The sequence below is a fragment of the Belonocnema kinseyi genome, chromosome 1 (genome assembly GCF_010883055.1).
Source record: "Belonocnema kinseyi isolate 2016_QV_RU_SX_M_011 chromosome 1, B_treatae_v1, whole genome shotgun sequence".
Lineage (NCBI taxonomy): Eukaryota > Metazoa > Arthropoda > Insecta > Hymenoptera > Cynipidae > Belonocnema > Belonocnema kinseyi.
Window position 1 is genome coordinate 21,851,829 of NC_046657.1, and position 20,080 is coordinate 21,871,908.

Sequence of the window (20,080 nt, forward strand, 5' to 3'; positions counted from 1 at the left end):
TCCTTCTCCTTCTCCTTCTCCTTCTCCTTCTCCTTCTCCTTCTTCTTCTCATTCTCATTCTCATTCTCCTTCTTCATCTCCTTTTCCTTCTCCTTTTGCCTTCTCCTTCCTCGATCGCTGTGCCTTTCTTTTTATGTTGGTTTGTATCCGTTTTTCTCTTAATTTCTTTTTAGCCCTTTCTCAATGCTCCTACTTATCCTTTTATTTTTTAGCGTGAATTTTATCTCTTTTCTCCAATTATCAGATTTCTTTCATTTTCTCCCCATTTCTAGTTTTCTTTGCTCTCTAACTGTTTAACATATTACATTAACCCGAGCTCTTGTCCTTCACGTCCTCCTTATCCTTTTTCTTATCCTTCTCTTTTTTCTGCTTATCTTCTTCGTTCCTTTTACTTTTTTTATGATATTATGCATCCTTTTTTCTCTTAATTCTTTCTTTGTTTCAATTTCCCCAATTTTTTTGTATCATTCACCGTCGACAATGTTCTATTTAACCCACGTTTCCTTTTTCTGCACATTCTCATTCTCTGTGACCTCCTTGTCCCTTTATTTTTTTAAATATGCATCCTTTCTTCAGTTAATCTTTTTTCGGCCCTTTTCCCAAATTTGCAGGCTTCTTCCCATATTTTTTTCTTTTCTTTCATGTTTTCCATCATTTCGGTTTTTTTTTTCTTTTTACCACATTCCACCTTCCATTTTTCTCCTCCCTAACCTCCTCGACCTCCTCATTCTGTTCGTCTGTTTACCCGTTTTTTAGTTTTCTTCCTTTCTTCTCTTCACCATTTGCAGTTCTTTTCTCCAATTTTCAGATTTCTTTCATTTTCTCTCCATTTCCAGTTTCCTTTGCTGTCTACCATGTAACATTATCGAGATCCCTTCTCTTCCTCCTGCTCATCGTCCTCCTCCTCGCCCTTCGCTTTTTCCTTTCCTGTTCCTCGTTACTTTACCCCTTCTTTTTATGTTAGTATGCATCCTTTTTTCTCTTAATCTTCTTCTCAGCCATTTTCTAAAATATACAGATTTCTTACTATTTTTTCTTTCTTTTCTCGTCCCTTTTACCTTTCTAATTTTATTTTCTTAGAATTTTTTGTCTCTCAATAATTTTTCGGCTGATTTTTCCAATTTTCATATTTCGTCTTTTAAAAAAATTTTCCTTATAAATTTTCTGCCTTATATTTCATCACACGTTCACCTCATGTCTCCTGCTCCTCGTTCCTTTACCCTTTATAATTTCTTTTTAGGTTTGCATCTATTTTTCCCTCAATCCTTTTTCGGCCTTTTTTAGCTTCTTGTTCTCCTCATCATCCTTCTTCTCCTTCTCCTCTTTTTCCTCTTCCTCGTTCCTTTCCCCTTTATTTTTATGTAATTTTGCATCCTTTTTCTCTCAATTTCTTTTTTACCCTTTTTCTAGTGTTTAAACTTGTTCCTTTCTTTGTTTCAATATCCTCCTTTTTTGTATTTCTCACAGTCTTTCATCTTTTCTTCAACTCATGTTTCCTCCTCCTCCTCGTCCTTATTCTCTTTAACCTCTTTGTCGTATTATTTTTTTAGTATGCATCCTTTCTCCTCTTGATCCTTTTTCGGCCCTTTTCCCAAATTTGCAGATTTCTTCCTATTTTTTCTTCCTTTTATGTCAAGATATCCTTCATTTCTGTCTTTTCCACCGTATTCTATCTTCCATTCGCTCTATGTTTCCTTCTTGACCTTCTCGTGCTTGCAAACTCCCCTCACCTTCTTGTCCTTCTTCTTCGTTTTGCCCCACATGTCTCCTTATTCTTGTCCTCTTCGACCACTACCTCCTCATCATCTATATTTTTTCAGTTTTTATCCTTTCTTGTCTTAATCTTTCCGTCCCTTTTTTAAATGTCAAATTTCTTCCTTTCTTTTATCTCATTTTTCCTCTTTTTTAGTTTTCTTCGCCGTAATCCATCTTCCATTTACTCAAGATCTCCTCCTCCTCCTCCTCGTCCTTTTTCTTCTTTCTTTTTGTTAACATTTTTTCGTCTCTAAATCTTTTTGGGCTTATTTTTCCAATTTTCAGATTTCTTCCTTTCTTTTCTTTTATTTTCCCCACTTTTTTCGTTCTTTTGTCTCTTAATCATTTTTTAACCGTTTTTCCAATTTTAATATTTTTTTTCCTTTCTTATTTTTTTTCGTTTTGTATCCTTTCTTTCTTTGTATTTGTATACTTTGTATTTCTTTCTTTCTTTTCTTACATTTTTCCGCTTTTTGAGTCATCTTCCGTGCATTCCATCATCCATTCACCACATGTTTCCTCATCCTCCTCATCTGTTTTTTCTTTCTTATTTTTCTTAGTTTGCATCCTATCTTTCCTCCTTTTTTCGGCCTTTTTTCCAAACCTCAAATTTCTTCTTTTCCTTTATTTTTTTCCATCTTTAGATTTATTCGTGGTATTCCATCGCTATTTATCCAATATCTCTTCTTTCTCGATCTCTGCGACCTCCTCGTCCTTTTTCTTCCCTTTGGCCCTTTTTCCTTTCTTTATCTGATTTCTTTTTGCTCTTAATCTGTTGTCAGACCTTCTTCCAATTTTCAGATTTCTTCTTTTTTCTAACATTTTCGCCTTTTTTAGTTATCCTCGGCATCTTCCATCTCCCATTCACTTCATGTGTCCTCCTCCTCACCCTCTTTTACCTCCACCTCCTCTTTATCATCCTTCTGCTTATCCTTGTCTCTTCCTCTTTCTTCTTTGTATGCATTCTTTCGTATCTCAATCTTTCTTTGGGTTTTTTTCAATTTTCAGATTTTTTCCTTGGTTTTCTTTCATTTGTTTCCTTGCTTAGTTATCTCGACCGTAATATATATTTCCATTCACTCCATGTCTCCTTCTTCTCGTCCCTTTCTCCTTTTTAATTTTTCTTTGCCATAATCCATCCTCCATTCACTCTATGTGTGGTTCTTCTCCAATTCCCCTTTTCCTTTCTTATTTTGTTTTGTAGTCCTTGTCCCATTTTCTCTCAATTTTTTTTCTTAATTTGCATCCTTTCTTTTTTCATTGTTTTTTATATTCTTTATCCAAATTTTAGATTCTCTTCTTAGATTCTTTTCCTATTCAATTGTCTCCTAACTTTATACCATTTATGACACCTTTTTTAAAATACTTTTTAACTTCTTTCCTTCCTCTTTTCCATAAAATTGAAAAATAATAATATTACTTTAGAAATTATTCTAACTTTTTTGTCTAACTTAGAATGCACAGAATTTAATATTTTTAATTAAATTAATTAATATAAATTACGCTCCTGCAAAATAATATGTATCACGACGCATATCACGACGCATACATTTGAATCTCATCTTGCTTTTGTGTTGCCAAAACTATTAATCTAGCATCCTTTATTATGCTGCTCTGAGAGTTTTACTGCATGCCGTCTAACTAAATTTAATCAAAATTTTCGGCCAAGTTTGTTAAATTAAATTTAAAAAAGAAGAAAAAGTTTAGGATAGAAATTTGTATCATGATTGCAAATTATTATTTATTTTTCAATTTTCTCCTCGCTTGGCCTCTATTGTTTCCTTAAATTTTCTATATTTTCTTCATTCTTTTCCTGCTTTTTTCCCCCTTTTGTAGTTTTCCTCACTGTCATATATCTTCCATTTACCCTATGTCTTCTCCTTCTCATCCTCCTTATTCACATCGTCTTCTTCGACCTCTTTCTCTTCCCTTTTCCCTTTTTTTTCTTTTAAGTTAACATTTTTTCTTTTCCTTATCTTTTTTACCCTTTTCTTAATTCGCTGATTTATTTTCTTTCTTTTTCTCCATGTTTAGTTTTTTCCCGGTGTTCCATGCCTTCTCTTCCTCATTCTCCTTGACCTCCTCAACCTTTTGAACCCCTTCATCCTATTATTCTATTTTTACTTTTTTTATTTAGATTACAGTCTTTCTTATCTTGATTTGTCTTCGGGCCTTTTTACCAATGCTTAGATTTCTTCCATTCATATCTTTCGTTTTCTCCCTTTGTTTAGTTTTCTTCGTCGTCTTATATCGCCTCTTCAATCAATGACTCCTCCTCCTTATACTTCTCGTCCTCTTCGCTATCCTCATTTCCTTTCCCGTCCTCTCCCTCCTTCTCGTGTCCTTTCTATTACTTCTTTTTTCTCGTTTTCGTTCTATCTACTCTTCATATTTTTTGCTCCTTTTTCAATTTTTAGATATCTTGTTTGCTCTCTAATTTTTTCCTTTTTTCTCTCACCGAATTCCATTTACCATTCGCCCCATGCGTCTTTTATCACGTTCTCCTTAATTTCCTCAATTTCATCGTCCTGATTGTCATCTAGGTCCACCTCCTTGTTCTTCTCCTCCGTTTTCCCTTCTTTTCTTTAGTTCTCCTCCTTTCTGCTCCTAATCCTTTTTTTGGCTTTTTTCCAATTCTCAAATTTCTTCCTTTCATTCTTTCACTTTCTCTTCTTCTTTAGTTTTCTTCGCCTTGTTCTATCGACCATTCACCCTATGTCACCCTCTTTCTCTATTTTTAGTTTCTCTTTTTCTCCTTTAATTTTCCCTTTTTTCTTTTACCATAGTCCTTCTCCCATTCTCTCCATGTGTCCTCTTTCTCGTTCTTTTTTACTTCCTCAATCTCCTCGTTCTCCTGATTCTCCTCGTCCATCTTCTGCTTCTCGTATATTTTCCCTTCCTTTTCTATCGCTTTCATCCTTTTTTCACCTAATCCTTTTTTGGAACTTTTTTCCAATGCTCATATTTATTCCTTTCATTCCGTTCATTTTTCCTTCTTTTTTAGTTTTCCTCGCCATCTTATGTCTCCTATTCATCCCATGCCTCCTTCTCCTTATACTCTTTGTCCTCTTCATTATCCTCGTTCTCTTTACTCTACACGTTCTCTTCAACCTCCTCCTCTTTCTCCTTCTCATCTCCTTTCTCTTTCTTTTCGTTTGTTTTTCAGCGTTTCTTCTCCTAATCTTTTTTCAGCCTTTTTTTTCAATTTTCAGATTTCCATTTTCCCCTTATTTAGTCTTCTTCGCTGTCCCGTTTTTTCCAGAGTTCCTGCTTCTTTCCCTCTTATACAATTAATCTCTGATTTTTTTGTTCCTTCTACTTATTTCACACTTTCCATACTTCTTTAATTCCTTTCTTCTAATTTATTGTATTTTCTCTTTATTTTCTCTCTCTGCATTTTTCCTTATACTTCTTTGATTTTTTACTTCATTCGAAATAAGATGATCAGGAATTTTTGTTGGTTTATCTTTATCCTTACAATATAATAAATTATTAAAAACTAAATAAGGGCATGTGACAATAAAAAATTAATAAATTCTTCTCCGTCCAGGAGATAGTAAACTTTCTCTAAACAGTGATTATCTCCCTTCTTACAATATTAAGCGCTTGTATCATCGCTTGGGGCAAGATAAAATATTCTCCCTTTCTGAAGGAATAAATTTAGGTCCCATGAGAAAACAAGAACAGAATCGGCTTTAGATATGATTCTACGAAGAATACCTGATTTAAATAATTCTTTCGTTGATCAAGCTCTTAACGCATTCCCTTTCGATTTATCCATTTCTTTCACTTTTATCGACTTTTATCTGTTTTTCACGTTGACGACGGTAGAAGATATTTTCTCCTTTTATGATTTCATTTTCCAAATCGGATTTCAGATTCACTACTAGTATTGAAAATACATTTTCTAAGAAATCAAAATTAAGGTAGGGGGGAAAGGGGAAAGGGAAGAAAAATGGTACGTATTTAATATTCCGTTCATCTTTTTTTTATTATTTTTATTTCTTTCATTTTTTGTTTTCTGATATCTTTTTTTTTCTCTTCCTTATTTTCCTTTTCTGGATTCTTTGAATTTTTTCCTTCTTTTCAACTATTCCATATTTTTTCTCATTTTCGTTTCTATTTTACTTATGCCATCCTTTTCTTACGCTATTGATAATATTAATTAATTTTTCCGTTTTTCAATCTCTGTTTTACTTCCTTCTTTTCTTATTTTGAGTCCTCTTCCTTCGCTTTCTAAATTAATTTCTGATTTTTACTGCAGTGTTGGCATTTAAGACAAGGTGAAATAAAAATGTAATGAAGTGAAGTAAAAGTTGAAACAAGCGAAATTGAATAAAGTAAAGGAAAAGAAAAAATAATCAAAAAAAAAAAAGAAATGGAGAAATATAAAAAAATAACGAATGAAGATAAATCCTGTAGGAAAAAAAGAATGTATATATAAAGAAAGGAAGGATCAATACTTTCAAAGCAAAGAAAAGAAAGAAAAAAGTGAGAATTTTCGAGAAAGAAGGGGGAAGATATGACAAAATAATTAAAACCACAGAAAATGAAGGGAAAGTGAATAAAACAAGTAACAAAATTAGAAATACCGATCGGAATAGAATAGAAGACAATGAAATAAAATAAAGAAAAAGGGAAACTGATGAAGAAAGTAAAAAATTTCAGAAAAAAAAGAGAAAAATAAGAGAAAGTCGAAAGGAAAAAATTTAAAAAACGAACGCAAAAATGTGAAAAATATCGAGAGAGAAGGAATAAGATATAAAAATAAAAAGGGAATGGAGAAAATGAAAAATGGAAGGGAAAGTAAGAGCTAAAACGTATGGAGACATAAAATAAAGAAAATGGAAGAATAATTAAAGGAAAGAAAAAAGGCAAGTGAAAATTCAAAAAGTAAGGAAGAAATTGAAAATTCTTAGGAAAGAAGCAAGAAGATGCAAAGAAGAAAGTAGAAACATTTTTAAAAGCCTCAAGTAAGGAAGCAAAAAGGAAAAGGGAGAAAAAATCAAGTGAAAAATGAAGATATATAGAAAAATGAGAGAAAAAAGTTAAAAAAAATACCAAGAAAGCAGGGAGAAGATATGCAAGACATTAACACGGAGGAAATTAAACGAAATAAGGGTAAAGTGAAAGGATAAAAAGGAAAGGAGAAAAATGAAGAAGATGTAAGGAAGAAAGTATAAACCTTTTTGATATCATCAGGTGAGAAAGAAAAAGGGACAAAGGAAGAAAAAAGAAGTTAAAGTGAAAAATGAAGATATATAGAAAAATTAAAGGAAGAAGGTGCAAAATTTAAAAAAAAAGGAGGAAGAAGATATTCTCTTGTACATCTAGACACGGGGGAAATTAAACGAAAGAAGGGTAAAGTGAAAAAAAAAATGATGGAAATGTAAAGCAACGAACGGAAAAAAATGGAAATGAAAACAGGAGAAAGTGCAGTGCATGAAAAAGTGGAAAAAAATGAAATTGAACAAAGAGAAAGGAAAAATATTTAAAGGATAGAATATTAAAAGAAAGAAAATAAACACAGGAATATAATTTCCTAAAGCAAGAATGTAAGATTTGTCAAAAAGCAAGGGATTAGATATTAAAAAAAAAGGAAAGCACTTGAAAACGCATCGAAAAAGGATCAATAAGAGAAAGAGAAGGGAAAGGAGGAAAATAAACATATAAAAAAATTAGAAGAATGAAGGAAGAAAGTGGCAAATATCAGAAGAAAAAGGAAATGATATACAAAAACGAAAGAAGGAAGGAGAAAATGAAAGGATAAAAAGGAAATTAAAAGGTTAAATGGGTGAAAATATAAAATACGGGAAACATAACGGAATTAAATGGACATTTGAGCAGAATAAAATAAAGTGCGTGAATAAAGAAGCGAAGAATCAAATGAATAAAAATATATATTAAAATAGTAGAAAAATCACCAATGGTAAGGAAAGTAAAGAAGAAATACATTAAGAAATATTAAAAACTAACGTTAGAAAGCAATATTCAAGAAAGGAGGAAGAAGATGTGAAGAAAGTAACAATATTCTTTAGAAGCATCGGAAAAGGAGAAAAAGGAGTCAAATTAAGACAAAATAAAAGTAAATTAAAAGTAGATTGAAGGAATAAAATGAGAAAGGAGAAACCAATGGAAATATAGAATACAGAAAACGAAACCGAATAGAGTGAAAGTGAAATCGAAGAAAGAAAAAAGAGAAGGTAAAGAAGAAAAGGAAAAGCTTTAGAAAGAAAGGAAAAACAACAGCACGGAAAAAAGAAACAGAAAGGAAAAGAAGGGAAAGCGAAAGAAAATATGAAGGAATATAGAGAACTAATAAAAGAGGAAGAAGATTGCAAGGAAAAAAAGGAAAATTAAAACTCTTGTAAAAGTTTCGGAAAAGAAACAAAAAGGGATATAATAAGAAATACCCATTTTTTTCTTTCTATCTCATTCCTCCGTCTTTAAAGTATCATCTCTTATAAAATGTAATCATTGTCATAAAAAATTATCGAGAAGCGAACTCGGAATTTTTAATTTGAAGTCTGACTTCGTTCTTTTTTAATTTCTCATTTGTGAACAGAAGCTGGACCTTTGAGAAAGGACCAAAAGGACATTTTTTCTGAGCTCGTACATATCCAATGATAAAAACTCAATTATGAGAAATTGTTGGCCAAAGTGGAGATTTCTCATTTCAAAGAGGCTATCTGTTTGTTTCGAATTTCATATAAAATCTTAGATAGCAATGAACAAAAGCACAAAGAATCTAATAAAAAAATTTCATCATGATAAAGTAGTTTACGATTCTTACTCAAAAGGATATTCTCTTAAAAGAAACTGTAAGGCGATGCACTTTCTTAATATGATCTCACCACTCTTGATTGAATTGCAGCGTGAGGATCAAGTTTTCAGAAACATTGAAAGATTTATGTGTTAGAGAAGGGAAAGTCGATTTTAATTTGTGTGGAGAGAGAAAACAGAATAATTGGAAGGAATAAAAGGAAAAAAAAAAGAAAAAGATGGAGGAAGAAAGGAAACTAAAGAAAAATTTAAAAAGAAGGAAAGAAACGAAAGAAGTACGAGAAAATATAGGGACCGTTGAAGAAAAAATGTAAAAAATGAAGGAAGAAGACAAACTAGATAAAAATAGAAACAAGAAGAACAAGAAAAAATACTAAGAAGAATAAGGGAAGAATAAGTGGCATAAGGATGAGAAAAGGAGCGGTGTAAAATTTAAATAAAAAATTAGTTAAAGTCAAAAATTAAAAAAGGTTTCGTGTTCCATTGAGACGAACATTCATATAAAAACCTAGGCTTTTCATACTTTTCCTCTCCTACTCCCTCTACTATCCCCTTGCATCCTATACTTCAATTACTTCTCAATCTTATTACTTCTCTAGCTAATAGTCCCTTTTCCCTACTCCTCTTCCCCAGAAATCATTTTCCCTCCTCTATTCAGCAACACGACAAAAGTTTCCCTACTATACCTCTATCATTTCTTCTACATCCTCTGCCGACCTCTTCCTCATTTTTCTTTCTTTCACGTCAATTCATCTACTTTTTCTCGCCTCATTTTTACTACTTATTCTTCACTCATTTTCGCTATTTTTCTTTACTTTTCCGCTCATTTTTCCTTATAGTCTCCTTCCAAATTCTTCCTACTTCCTCCCACATTCCATATTTTCTCTTACTTCTTCTACCTCTCTTTGCGTACACTAATTATCTTTTCTTTATTTTCCGTAATCCTTCTCTCCTTATTTTTTCATATTTCCCAATACATCCCTTACTCTCCTCTCTTTTTCCTACTTCTCTTTCCTTATATCTCCTTATTTCCTCTAAGTCCCATCGACTTGCTTCCTCTACTTTTGCCCTCTTTTCTTACTTCCCCTACTACCTCTAGTTCACCTTACCTCGTTTTTCTTACATCGACTAGCTCAATTCAGTTCCCCTTCCCTCATTCGCCCTTATTAACCCCACTTTCCCTCCCAAAGTTTCTCATTATTTACTCTACTAATGCTTTCATCATTCCCACTTATTTTGCCTACTCCCTATCTCTTATTATCTCCACATTCCCAACCGTTATTTTCTCTCATCCCCCAAAAACATCCCCCACATTTTGCTAATTTCCCTTTACTGACTTCTCCCACTTCCTCTGCTTTCCCTAACCTCATTTTCCTTATTAACCCTAGCTTACCCCTTACTTTTCCCACCCCCCTCCCTCAATTTTTCCTACTTCCTCTTGCCTATTTGTCCTAATTCTTATAAATTCTTATAATTCTCCTCTACAGTCTTCCCCTATACAGTCTAATTTTTGTTCTTTTTTCCCTAGAGCATTCTACTATCCTTCCATTATTTCCTGTTATTTAGCCTACATTCCCTTCTCTTATTTCCAATCATTCTCTCTTATCATTTCTCCTAATCTAACTTACTTCCCCTTTCCCGGTCTCCTAATTTTTTTTTTGCAGACTTCCCTAACCTTCCCTTACTCTTCCTACTTCCTCTACTTGCCCTTACTTCATTCTGCATATCTTCCATGCTTTTTCTACTTTCCCTCACCCATCTTTCCTTACTTTCAACTAACCCTACTTTTCTTACTTCTCCTAGCTTATTTTATTTCGTCAATGCTCATTTCCCCTCATTTCGCCTACTCCCTTTCCATGATTCCCCCTACTTTTCCGCTTCTTATTCTCCACTGCCCCTCCTTGTTCCGCGTATTTCCCATAATCCCCCTTCACTGACTTACCTGTTTCCTTTACTCGCCCTAACCTTATTTTCTATATTTCCTCTTCCTCATTTCCCTCATATCCGCTTATTCCTATGGACTCCCTATACTTCTTCTCACTTTTCCTATTTCCGCTCCTACCCCTACTTCACCTTACCTTATTTTCCTCATATCCTCAATCTCGCCTCACTTGCCCTTCTCTCTTTAACCCTCATTTTTCCTAGTTTCGACTTCTTAATTCCTTTTTATTTGCCCTACTTGCCCTTCTATCCTTACCTCTAACTCTTCCTACTTCCTTCCGGTATTTCCACCTTACCTTATTTTCGTTACATCCTCTATCTTGCCTCACGTTTCCTTCCCTCTTGCACTCTCATTTTTACTGTTTTCTTTCTTCTAATTTCCCCTTTATTCGCTATCATTATCCCTACTTTTCCCTTCCTAATTTCACCTTATTTGCCTTAATTCTTCTGCCATCCTCAACCCTAACTTTGCCTACTCCTCTTCTCTTATTCCGTATTTTTTCCCTCACCTTATTTTATACAATTTCCCTCTCTTATTCCTCTCATTTTCCCTTAATCCCATTCAGTGACTTCCCCTACTTACGTTAAATTTATTTTCCTTACTTCCTCAAACTTATCATACTTTATCTACCCTTATGTTCATTACTTTCACTACTTTTCCTGTACGTATTTCCCCTTGCTTCTCCTACTCCGCTCTCTTAACTTTTCTTATTTTCCCTTACCCATTCCCCTTATTTTCTATGATTCTCCTTTACAGACTTCCCCTACCTTCCCTCACTTTTCCTACTTTTCCACTTCACATATAATTTTCCCTCATTTTCTCTACTTTTCCTCGTATTATTTCCCCTCACTTATTTCCCGTAATTTTCCCTACTTACTCTCCCTAGTGCTATACATTGCCCTTCTTGCCCTTGTTATTCTTTCTCCTCATTTCCCCTAATTTCCTTTTATTTCCTTACTGGAAAGAAAGTACGATGGACTGACGGACACTCAATTGAAACTATTAGAACTCCTGCCCGGAACTACGATGTCATAAAAATTAAACAAAAGGAAAAAAAAGGTTCCAGGAGGTAAAAAAAGTCGGAAAATGCGGAAGAATTAAGGGAAAAGGTTATGAAAAAAAGGAAAGGAGAGAAAAGAAAACATTTATAAAGCAAGACTAATTTCCTGTCACCCCTGTTTATAGATTTTATCGTCTTTTTCCACGATATTTTTAGCGGCTGTTATTTTATGATCCAATGTTAACCAAACTTCAAATTGATGCCGGAAAATTAGTTTCTTCCTTATTTTTTCTTTTTCTATCTCCTTTAACCTTCTTTTATTATATTTTTAACATTATTATTTAGTTTTTTTTATTTCCTCTCTCTTCGATGATTTTTTCAGTTAACTCCTTCTTTTTTCCGCTTCCTTTATTTTAATTTATTTTTCCCTCAATCTCAATTGTTTTTTGTTATCTTTCAAGAATTAGACATAATAATGTTTTTTTTTACTTCTATTCTTTCTAAAATAAAAGAAATACAGAAACATTACTGCTAGTAATTTGGAATAAAGTATAAATAAAGGATAAATGTGGGATATAATAGACGTAAAACAAACTAAAATCAGAACAAAGTTTCGTACAGATTCGAGTTCTCTTGGGGAAAAAAGTTTTAGGTATCTATGGTGCTTAGTCTCCTTTATTGAGTCACGTGTCACGTATTTAGTACCGAGGAGTCAAGAAGGTCGTGCAATAAGTTTTCCTTCCGGAATATTTACACTCTAAGAGGGTCGATTTCATCCCTAACTCTTCTCTGTGTTTTTTATTTTATTCTTGTAATTTAATTTAATCTTCCCCTCACGTACGAATCTATCAAGTTTTGCCCAGTATAATACTTCTCATCCCTCTCCTCGCTTCCTTCAAAAAACATCTTGCCACCTAAAGCGAAAACAGACAGATAATTGTATTTGAAAAGCAAAAAGTTAAATTAAGAAAGAAACTGAGCACAGAAGGGTAGAAATAGACCAATTTAAGCAAAATAGACAAGCAACAAAAGGAAGAAAGGAAAAAAGAAGTTATATTAAATTAAAAAAATATTAAATAATAAAAGTTCCATATAATACCAATTTCGGGGGTAGTCTCACACTGTTCTTGTTACTAAATTGGTACCCTCGAAACGTAAACAATCAGGGCCGCTTGAACCGTTTCCATCTGAAATAAATAATATTGCGCAGTAAACTCGACTGAGTACTCGCGCGCTGCGGCCCTTCTAAAGTGATAGTCCGACCCGTCTCACGTCCTACCGCCTGAAAACTCCGTGGGCCAACAATCTATGGAAATTAGAGTATAAAGGAAGGATGAAATCAGGATATAGAGGCGCAAGAATATTTTCCATATTCCACTTTTCCTAATGACAATATTTTTGACATTCATTTAATATTAAAAAATATCCTTAGTTATAATTTTTTTAATTTTTCTGAATTACGATTTTCCTTAGTTTTATTTTCTAAATTATCAATTGGGTAAATTGTAATTTCATAAAATTTAAATTAGGGCAAATAGTAATTTCGAAAAAAACACAGCAAATAGTGACATTGTATAACAAAAATTAGGGCCAATCGTAACTCGGAAAAAATGATACCAAATTGTAATTCGGAAAAACTAAAATTACCTACAATGGTAGTTTGAAAATAAAACATATAACAATTTGGGCAAATTGTAAGTCTTGAAAACAAAAGTATAACTAAATGGTAAATTAGTCAAATGTAAACTAGGTGAAATGTTAGGTAATTCGGAAAAGTAAAAATTTTGCAAAATAGTAATTTGAAAAAATAAGGATTCAGGCAAATTATAATTCGGAAAAATGATGCTAAATGTAATTTCAAACAAAATTAGACCAAATTGCAATTCGGGAATATAAAGATTAGTAAGTAATTCAGAGAAATGAAATATATGCAAAATAGTAGTTGGAAAAAATAAAAATTAAATAAATTGTAACTTGGAAACATAATGCCAAATACTGATTCGAAAAAATAAAAAATATGCAAAGTTATAATTTTATAAAATAAAATGTATGCCAAATGGTAATTCCTAAAAATATATAAATACGAGCAAATTGAAATTCATAAAAATAATACTTCTGACAAATGCTAACCTGGGAAAAATTAAAATGATGATAAATGGCATTTGAAAAATAACAATTAGGGTGAATAATAATTCTTGAAAATAAAAATTAATTCCAATAGCAATACTGAGGCAAACAGTAAAAAGTCGTGCGTAATTCAAAACAATAAAAATTATACAAAGCCGTAATTAAAAAAAATGTCAAATAGTGATTCAGAAATATATAAATTATGGCAAATTATGATTCGCAAAAAATGATGTAAAATAGTAATTTGAAAAAATAAAAATAAGGCCAAATTGTAATTGCTAAAAATTAGAGCAAATCTCAATTCGGAATAATAACAATCAGAGCAAATTTTAGTTTAGAAAAATAAATGTTATGATAAATAGTAATTGGGGATAATATAAATTATGGGATTCGGAATTATAAAAAATAAACATTGGACTAAATTTTCATTTAGAAAAATAAAAATTAGGGTAAATGTTAATTCGAAAAAATAAAAACAGGCAAAATAATAATTCGAATATATATAAATGAAAATTATGCAAAATAGTGATTCGTAAAAAATCAGGGTAAATTATTATTTGTAAATAGAAAGTATGCTAATTGGTAAATTTGGAAAATAAAAATGATAACAAATAGTAAGTCGGAAAAAGAAAAATTGGGGCAATCTGTAATGTAGAAAAAACTTTGCCGAATAGTAATTCTAGGGAAAAAAATAAGGAAACATTGCAATTTGGAAAAAAAATTACGGTAAATCTAAATTAAGATAAATGTTAGATAATTTGAGAAAATGAAAATTATGCTAAATATTCATTTAAAAAAGGGCCAGTAGTGATTTTGTTAAATAAAAAAATATGAAAATCTGCAATCTGGAAAAATAAAAATTAAATAAATACTAGTTCGCAAAAATTAAAATTTGCAAACTATTAAAACGAGATAGAGTACAATGGCAAATGGCAACAGATGGCAACTGGGCAAAAGTTATACCCAATAGCTACTCAACAAAATAAAGTTTTGTCTAATAAAATAATTTTATAAAACAGAAGTTAAGGCAAATTTTAATCCTAAATTATTAAGATTAGGTCAAATTGTAATTTGAAAAACTCAAAAATTAGGGCAAATAGTAATTAGGGAAAATAAAAAGTACTTCATATAATACTTCGGAAATATAGAAATTGGAAAAAATTTTCACGTAGAACATTAAAAATGAAGCCAAATGGAAAATTCGGAAAATTAAAATTAGAGTTGGAAAAATAAAAATTATGCAAAATAGTGATTCGAAAAAAAGTCAGGACAAATTATTGTCTGTGAAAATGGAAATTATTTTAAGTGCTAAATCTGGGAAATAAAAATGATGTCAAATAGTAAATCAGATAAAAAAATCAGGAAAAATTAGGGACAATCGTAATTGGGGCAAATGAAAGTGATGCCAAATGATAACTTAGAAAGATATAAATTAGGAGAAATAAGGGATAATCGAAATTGATTAAAATAAAAATTATGTCAAATGGTAATCTCGGAAAAAAGATAAATAATTTCAATATAAATTCAAATCCTTTTTTCACAGCACAACCTCGTTTAACTGCAGGTTAAAGCATTCGCGTGGCACTCAATTATAGTTTTGCATGCACATCCTCTTCTCCAGTGCCAAAGATACAGCATCTTCTTTCCTGTTTTCACCAGATTAAATTGAGAGAAGGAAACTCCGAACGTTCGAGCAGTTTCTCAGAAATGTATTTTCTTCATTACTTTCAAGAAAGACAAGGAATGAAATTACCTTAAAATTGCGTTCGTTGATTATATATAAGATTCCTTCATAATTATTTTTTTAAATTTTTTTCTGCAAGGACAACTTCAGAAAATAGCAGGAGCTGCGACGATTTTGCGAGATTGGAAAACGTGGATTCTTTGACGTGTAATTTATATTCATGAGTGAACAACGTTCAAATGACGGCTCGATAAAAACACTCATTTTTTATTCACTTAATAAGATGTTACATTTGAAATATGTAAAACAAAATATTAGATGGTAAATAGGAGAGAAGGAAAAGTGAAGTGTAGTAGTATGATGTAAAACCTGTGTCCTTTGATTTCTTCACGTTTTCCCATTTTTCCAAATTCTTTCCCTCATTTTTTACATCCTTTGTTTTCTTCCCTTAAATTCACACTTGAATTCGTTGATTTCTTTATTTCCATCTATTCTTCTATTCTTTCTCCATTTTTAGGTTTTATTTAACTTCAACTATATACTCCATTTTTCCCTTCCTTTTGAAATTAATCTCCTTTATGGAAAAATGAATGAATGAGGAGTGAGAAAGTAGGAAAAATAAGGGAAAATTGTTATAGCGGTAGTAGGGGAAGTAAGGGAAAACAAGGAAAGAGGAAGTAGGAAAAGTGAGCGAAATTGAAGGATGGAAAGTTGGGGCAAATAAAGGAAGTGGATGTAAGGTGTAATAAAGGGAAGTTAACAAGGAGAAATCATAAGAAAGGTTATAAGGGTAGGAGGGGAAGTGTGGGAAAATGAGGAAAGGGGAAATAACAGGAAGCGAGGGAGAGGGAATTTCAGTGAAATGATGTAAAATGCCGGATGGAAAAGTAAGGGAAGTGAGGGGAAATAAGCGATGGTGAAGTAGAGTGGGCGAGGAAAATTAAGAGGTGAAGAAGTGAGGCTAAATATGCAGAGGGGTAGTGGAAATAGGAATTTGTGAAAGTGAGAGGAAAAGACGGATGGAAGGCCGGGACAAATAAGGGGAGTGGAAGTGAGGCGTAATGAGGGTAGGTAAAGTTGAGGAAGCCAGCAGAAAATATAGATGGGTAGTAAGGGAAGTGAGAGTGTGAATGCCAGTTAAATGACGTAAAATGCGGGCAGGAAAAGTAGGCAAGCGAGGGAAATTAAGATGTTGGAAAGTGCGGGTAAATGAGCGGAGAGGTACTAGGATATGGAAGGAAAATAAGGTGAGAGAAAGTAGTGGAAGTGAAAGAACATGAAATTAGGGGTGGGGAAAGTGATGAGAAAATAGGATAGGTGTACAAAGTAAAGTAAGTTTGATAAAGGGAAGGGAAGTGTGTGAAGTGATGGGAAATTAGGGTAGAGGGATGAGGTAGGAGTAAAAATGAGCAGGAATTATTTGAGGGGTAGTAGGGGAAGTGAAAGGAGATAGGATATGGGAAGTGAGGAGAAATAAGAAAAGTGGAAGTGAGGGGAGATGAGAAAAGGGAAAGTAGGAGAATCCAAAAGGAAAAATTGGCGAGTAAGGAGCAGAATTCAGGGAAAATGCAAATGGAGGAATTGAGGGTAAACAAGGTTGTGGGGGGGGGGGTCGGCAAAGAGACGTGAAAGGCCGGTGAAAAAGTAAGGGAAGTGGGTGGTACAAGCGATGTTGGAGTAGGGTGAGCGAGGGAAATTAAGATGTGAGGAAGTGAGGCTAATAAATGAGCGGAGCCGAAGTAGGGTAAGGGAACGAAAGTGCAGAGGAGAAAAGGAAAAAGGATTGGGGAAGTGAGAGGAAATGAGGGATAGGAAGTGAGGAGAATTAAACGAAGTAGATATAAGGGGAAATAAGAGGAAGTAAAGTAGGGGAAGCCACAAGAAAAGATAGAAGGGAGAGTAGGGAATGTGAGGAGAAATAACGAGACGGGAAGTAAGGGTAAAGGAGAGCGAGAGGATGTCGGTGAAGTTACGTGAAATGGGAGGAGAACACGTGAAAGAAACTAAGTGGAATAAGCGATGGTAAAGTAAGATGAGCGAGGAAAGTTGAGGGGTGGGGAAGAAGGGTAAACGTGCTAAGGTGATGGGAGAGAAATTAGTGAAAGTGAGGGAAAGTGATGGTAGGGGGAAATAGTGGAAGCAAAACGAAATTAAAGAAGGATAAGGGGAGAAGTAGTAACGAGATTGAGAGAAAATGAGGTCAGAGATATTTGGAATGAAAAAGGGGAAACGAGCTACAGGAAAGCAGTATGAGAAGTTAACGGAGGGGAATTATCGTAAGTGAGGAAAGCGAAGTAAATTCAAAGGATCGGAGGTGGAGAAGGAGAAATAAGAAGAGGTAAAAGTAAAGGATTTGAGGGGAAATATGGTGGAATTAGGCAGGGTAAGTAGGACAAGTGTGGGTAGTCTTGTAGAAGTAGGGTAAATTATTGACTGTGAATAAATCTAGTAGGGAAAATTAATGGAGGGCTAGTAGAGTAGTATTAGAGGAAGAAGAAAAAATGAACGAAAATCGAGGAAAAAAGGAAAGAAGACATAATATTTAGAGAAAAGGAAGAGAAGGTCAGCAATAGTAGAAGACAATAAATTCCAAACGGGAAAAGCTAAGGCGGAGTAGTATGGGAGGGGAGGTTTGAATAACTTAATTTACTGCTTAATAAAATACCAAAGCCTCGTTTCTAGAAGTGCAGGGCACCTACTTTGACTAATTTTTTTACCTATTTCTTCTTTTGTTTTCTAATTCCATAAATATCGTGTTTTTTTTTACTTTTTTTTCTTTCTTCCTTTAACACTTTTAACATTTCTTACCTTCTTTCTTCTTTTTCTCTCATTTCACTCATTTTTCTCCTTTCACATCTTTGCTTTTGGCGTTTTACTGTGTTTTAATTTATTCTCGTCTACTATTTATTATCTTCCATTCATCTTTTGTAATGAATTTGTCTTTTTTTACTTTCTTATTTGCTTTCATACTTTATTATCAGCTTTTTATTCTTTCTCGATTTATTCTCTTTTACCTTTTGTAACCTTCCTTCCTTCTCTGTGATTATTTGGTCTCTTTTATATTCTTCTTAGTTTTCTTCTATTTTTGCCTTCTTTTCTAAATCTTTTTCCATGTTTTTTTGTTTATTGTTTTCTTTCTTCTATTTGCACATTCTATTTCTTCCTTTTACTTGGTAATTCCGAAATATTGTCCTTTCTTTCGTCTTTTTGTCTCATTTAATTCACTTCTCTTCTTTTTCTTTAGTTTTATCAGCTTTTTATTTATTTTTATTTATTCTCTTCTGCATTATCTCACTTTTTCTTTCTTTTCCGTAATTATTTTTTCTTCTTTATTTTTTTATTTGTTTTTCTCCCATTCTCATCTTCTTTTCTGAATCTCTTCCCTTGTTTTTTCTTCCATTTTTCCTCTTCTATTTTCGCCTTTTACTATTTCTACCTTCTTTTCCCATTCTTTCTTTATTTCTCCCCTCCTTTCCTCTTTTTACTTTATTTATTTACTTCTATTCTTCCTCCTCCTTATTTGCAGCTCTTTGTAATTACAAGGAAATGCCTTTTCTTTCTATTCCATAATTATTTTGTCTTCTACACTTTCTCATTTGTTTTCTTCAATTCTTACCTTCTTTTCTAAATCACTTTCCTTGTTTTTGTTCAATTTTTCCTTTCCTCTTTTCGCATTTTACTATTACTTCCTTCTTTTCCCTTTCTTCCTTTCTTGCTTTATTTGTTTCCTCTTTTTCTCCTAATAAATTACTTTCCTCATTTCTCTTCTTTAATTTCAGCTCTTTTTGATCATAAGGAAATAGTTGATTCACAATGTTTTTGTCTGATTTCAGGTATTATGCCATAGTCCATCCAATGAGAGCTCAATATATTTGTACTATAAGCCAGGCTCGCAGAATAGTGATCATCGTCTGGTTTGCGTCCTTCATTTTAGCCATACCCATGGCTTTCATACAGGTATCGTAAAAATTTAATATTTCATCATTTCGATTTCTATAAAAGCACCATAATTTTTCCCTTTCAAAAAGTCTAGGATCCGATAAAATATATAATTCTCAAAATTGCTCCAAGCGTCCTTTTTTACCCATAAGAGTATAAAACTGTAGATTTATGATTTACCGGGATGATTCATATTTATGAAGTTATAATTCGGAAAGTAAACATTAAAAAGAATATTATTTTCTTATTTTTATTTAATTTCATCATTACTAATTACTTTTACATTTATTTATTTCTTTTCTTCCTTGCTTTTTCTTTTCCTATCATTCAATTTTATTGTACTCTACTTTGTGTGATGCGAATAGAAAGAAAGGAAGGCAGAAAAACAATGAGAAAGGATATATAAAAAAGAAATGTGTTAAAGTAAGGAAATAAGTAATCACAACAAAAAAACAAAGAAAATAATTTTTTTTAATAAAGGAAGCAGTTCATTTTCTTTTTTCTATATTTTAATTATATTCTCTTTCATATTTCTTCCTTTTTTATTTTCCTTCCTTTATTTTTGAATTACAGATATCCTTCCACCGCATCCTTAACATTTTTTAATTTATTTTTTCATTCTTCCTTTTCCTCTCATATTCTCCAATTTCCATGCACCACTACTTCGCACCAATTTCGTCTGTTTGGTATTTCAAAGTCTGAAATGCGACCGAACGAAATTATCGTTCAATTTCCGTACAATGGAATTTCGTTTTAGCAATTTTTGTTCAAACTCACTAGCCATCACTTTTCTTGCACATACCACCAACTAGGAAAATCGATTTATGTGTTATCGATATTTAGAACCGAT

The 20,080-nt window shown here is 32.6% G+C and overlaps 1 protein-coding gene across 8 annotated transcripts in view; it reads left to right on the top strand.

Annotated features, from left to right (window-relative positions):
- Nucleotides 1-20,080, top strand: part of LOC117173324 (QRFP-like peptide receptor) — a 236,992-nt gene that overhangs the window by 160,181 nt on the left and 56,731 nt on the right. For all 8 annotated transcript variants that reach the window (XR_004467166.1, XM_033361827.1, XM_033361833.1 and 5 more), the window contains one exon: nt 19,125-19,248. Coding sequence is in view for 7 of the 8 variants with exons in the window: in XM_033361827.1 (XP_033217718.1) it covers nt 19,125-19,248 (124 nt within the window). In the remaining variant the exon portion in view is untranslated. The remainder of the gene's footprint in view (nt 1-19,124; nt 19,249-20,080) is intronic.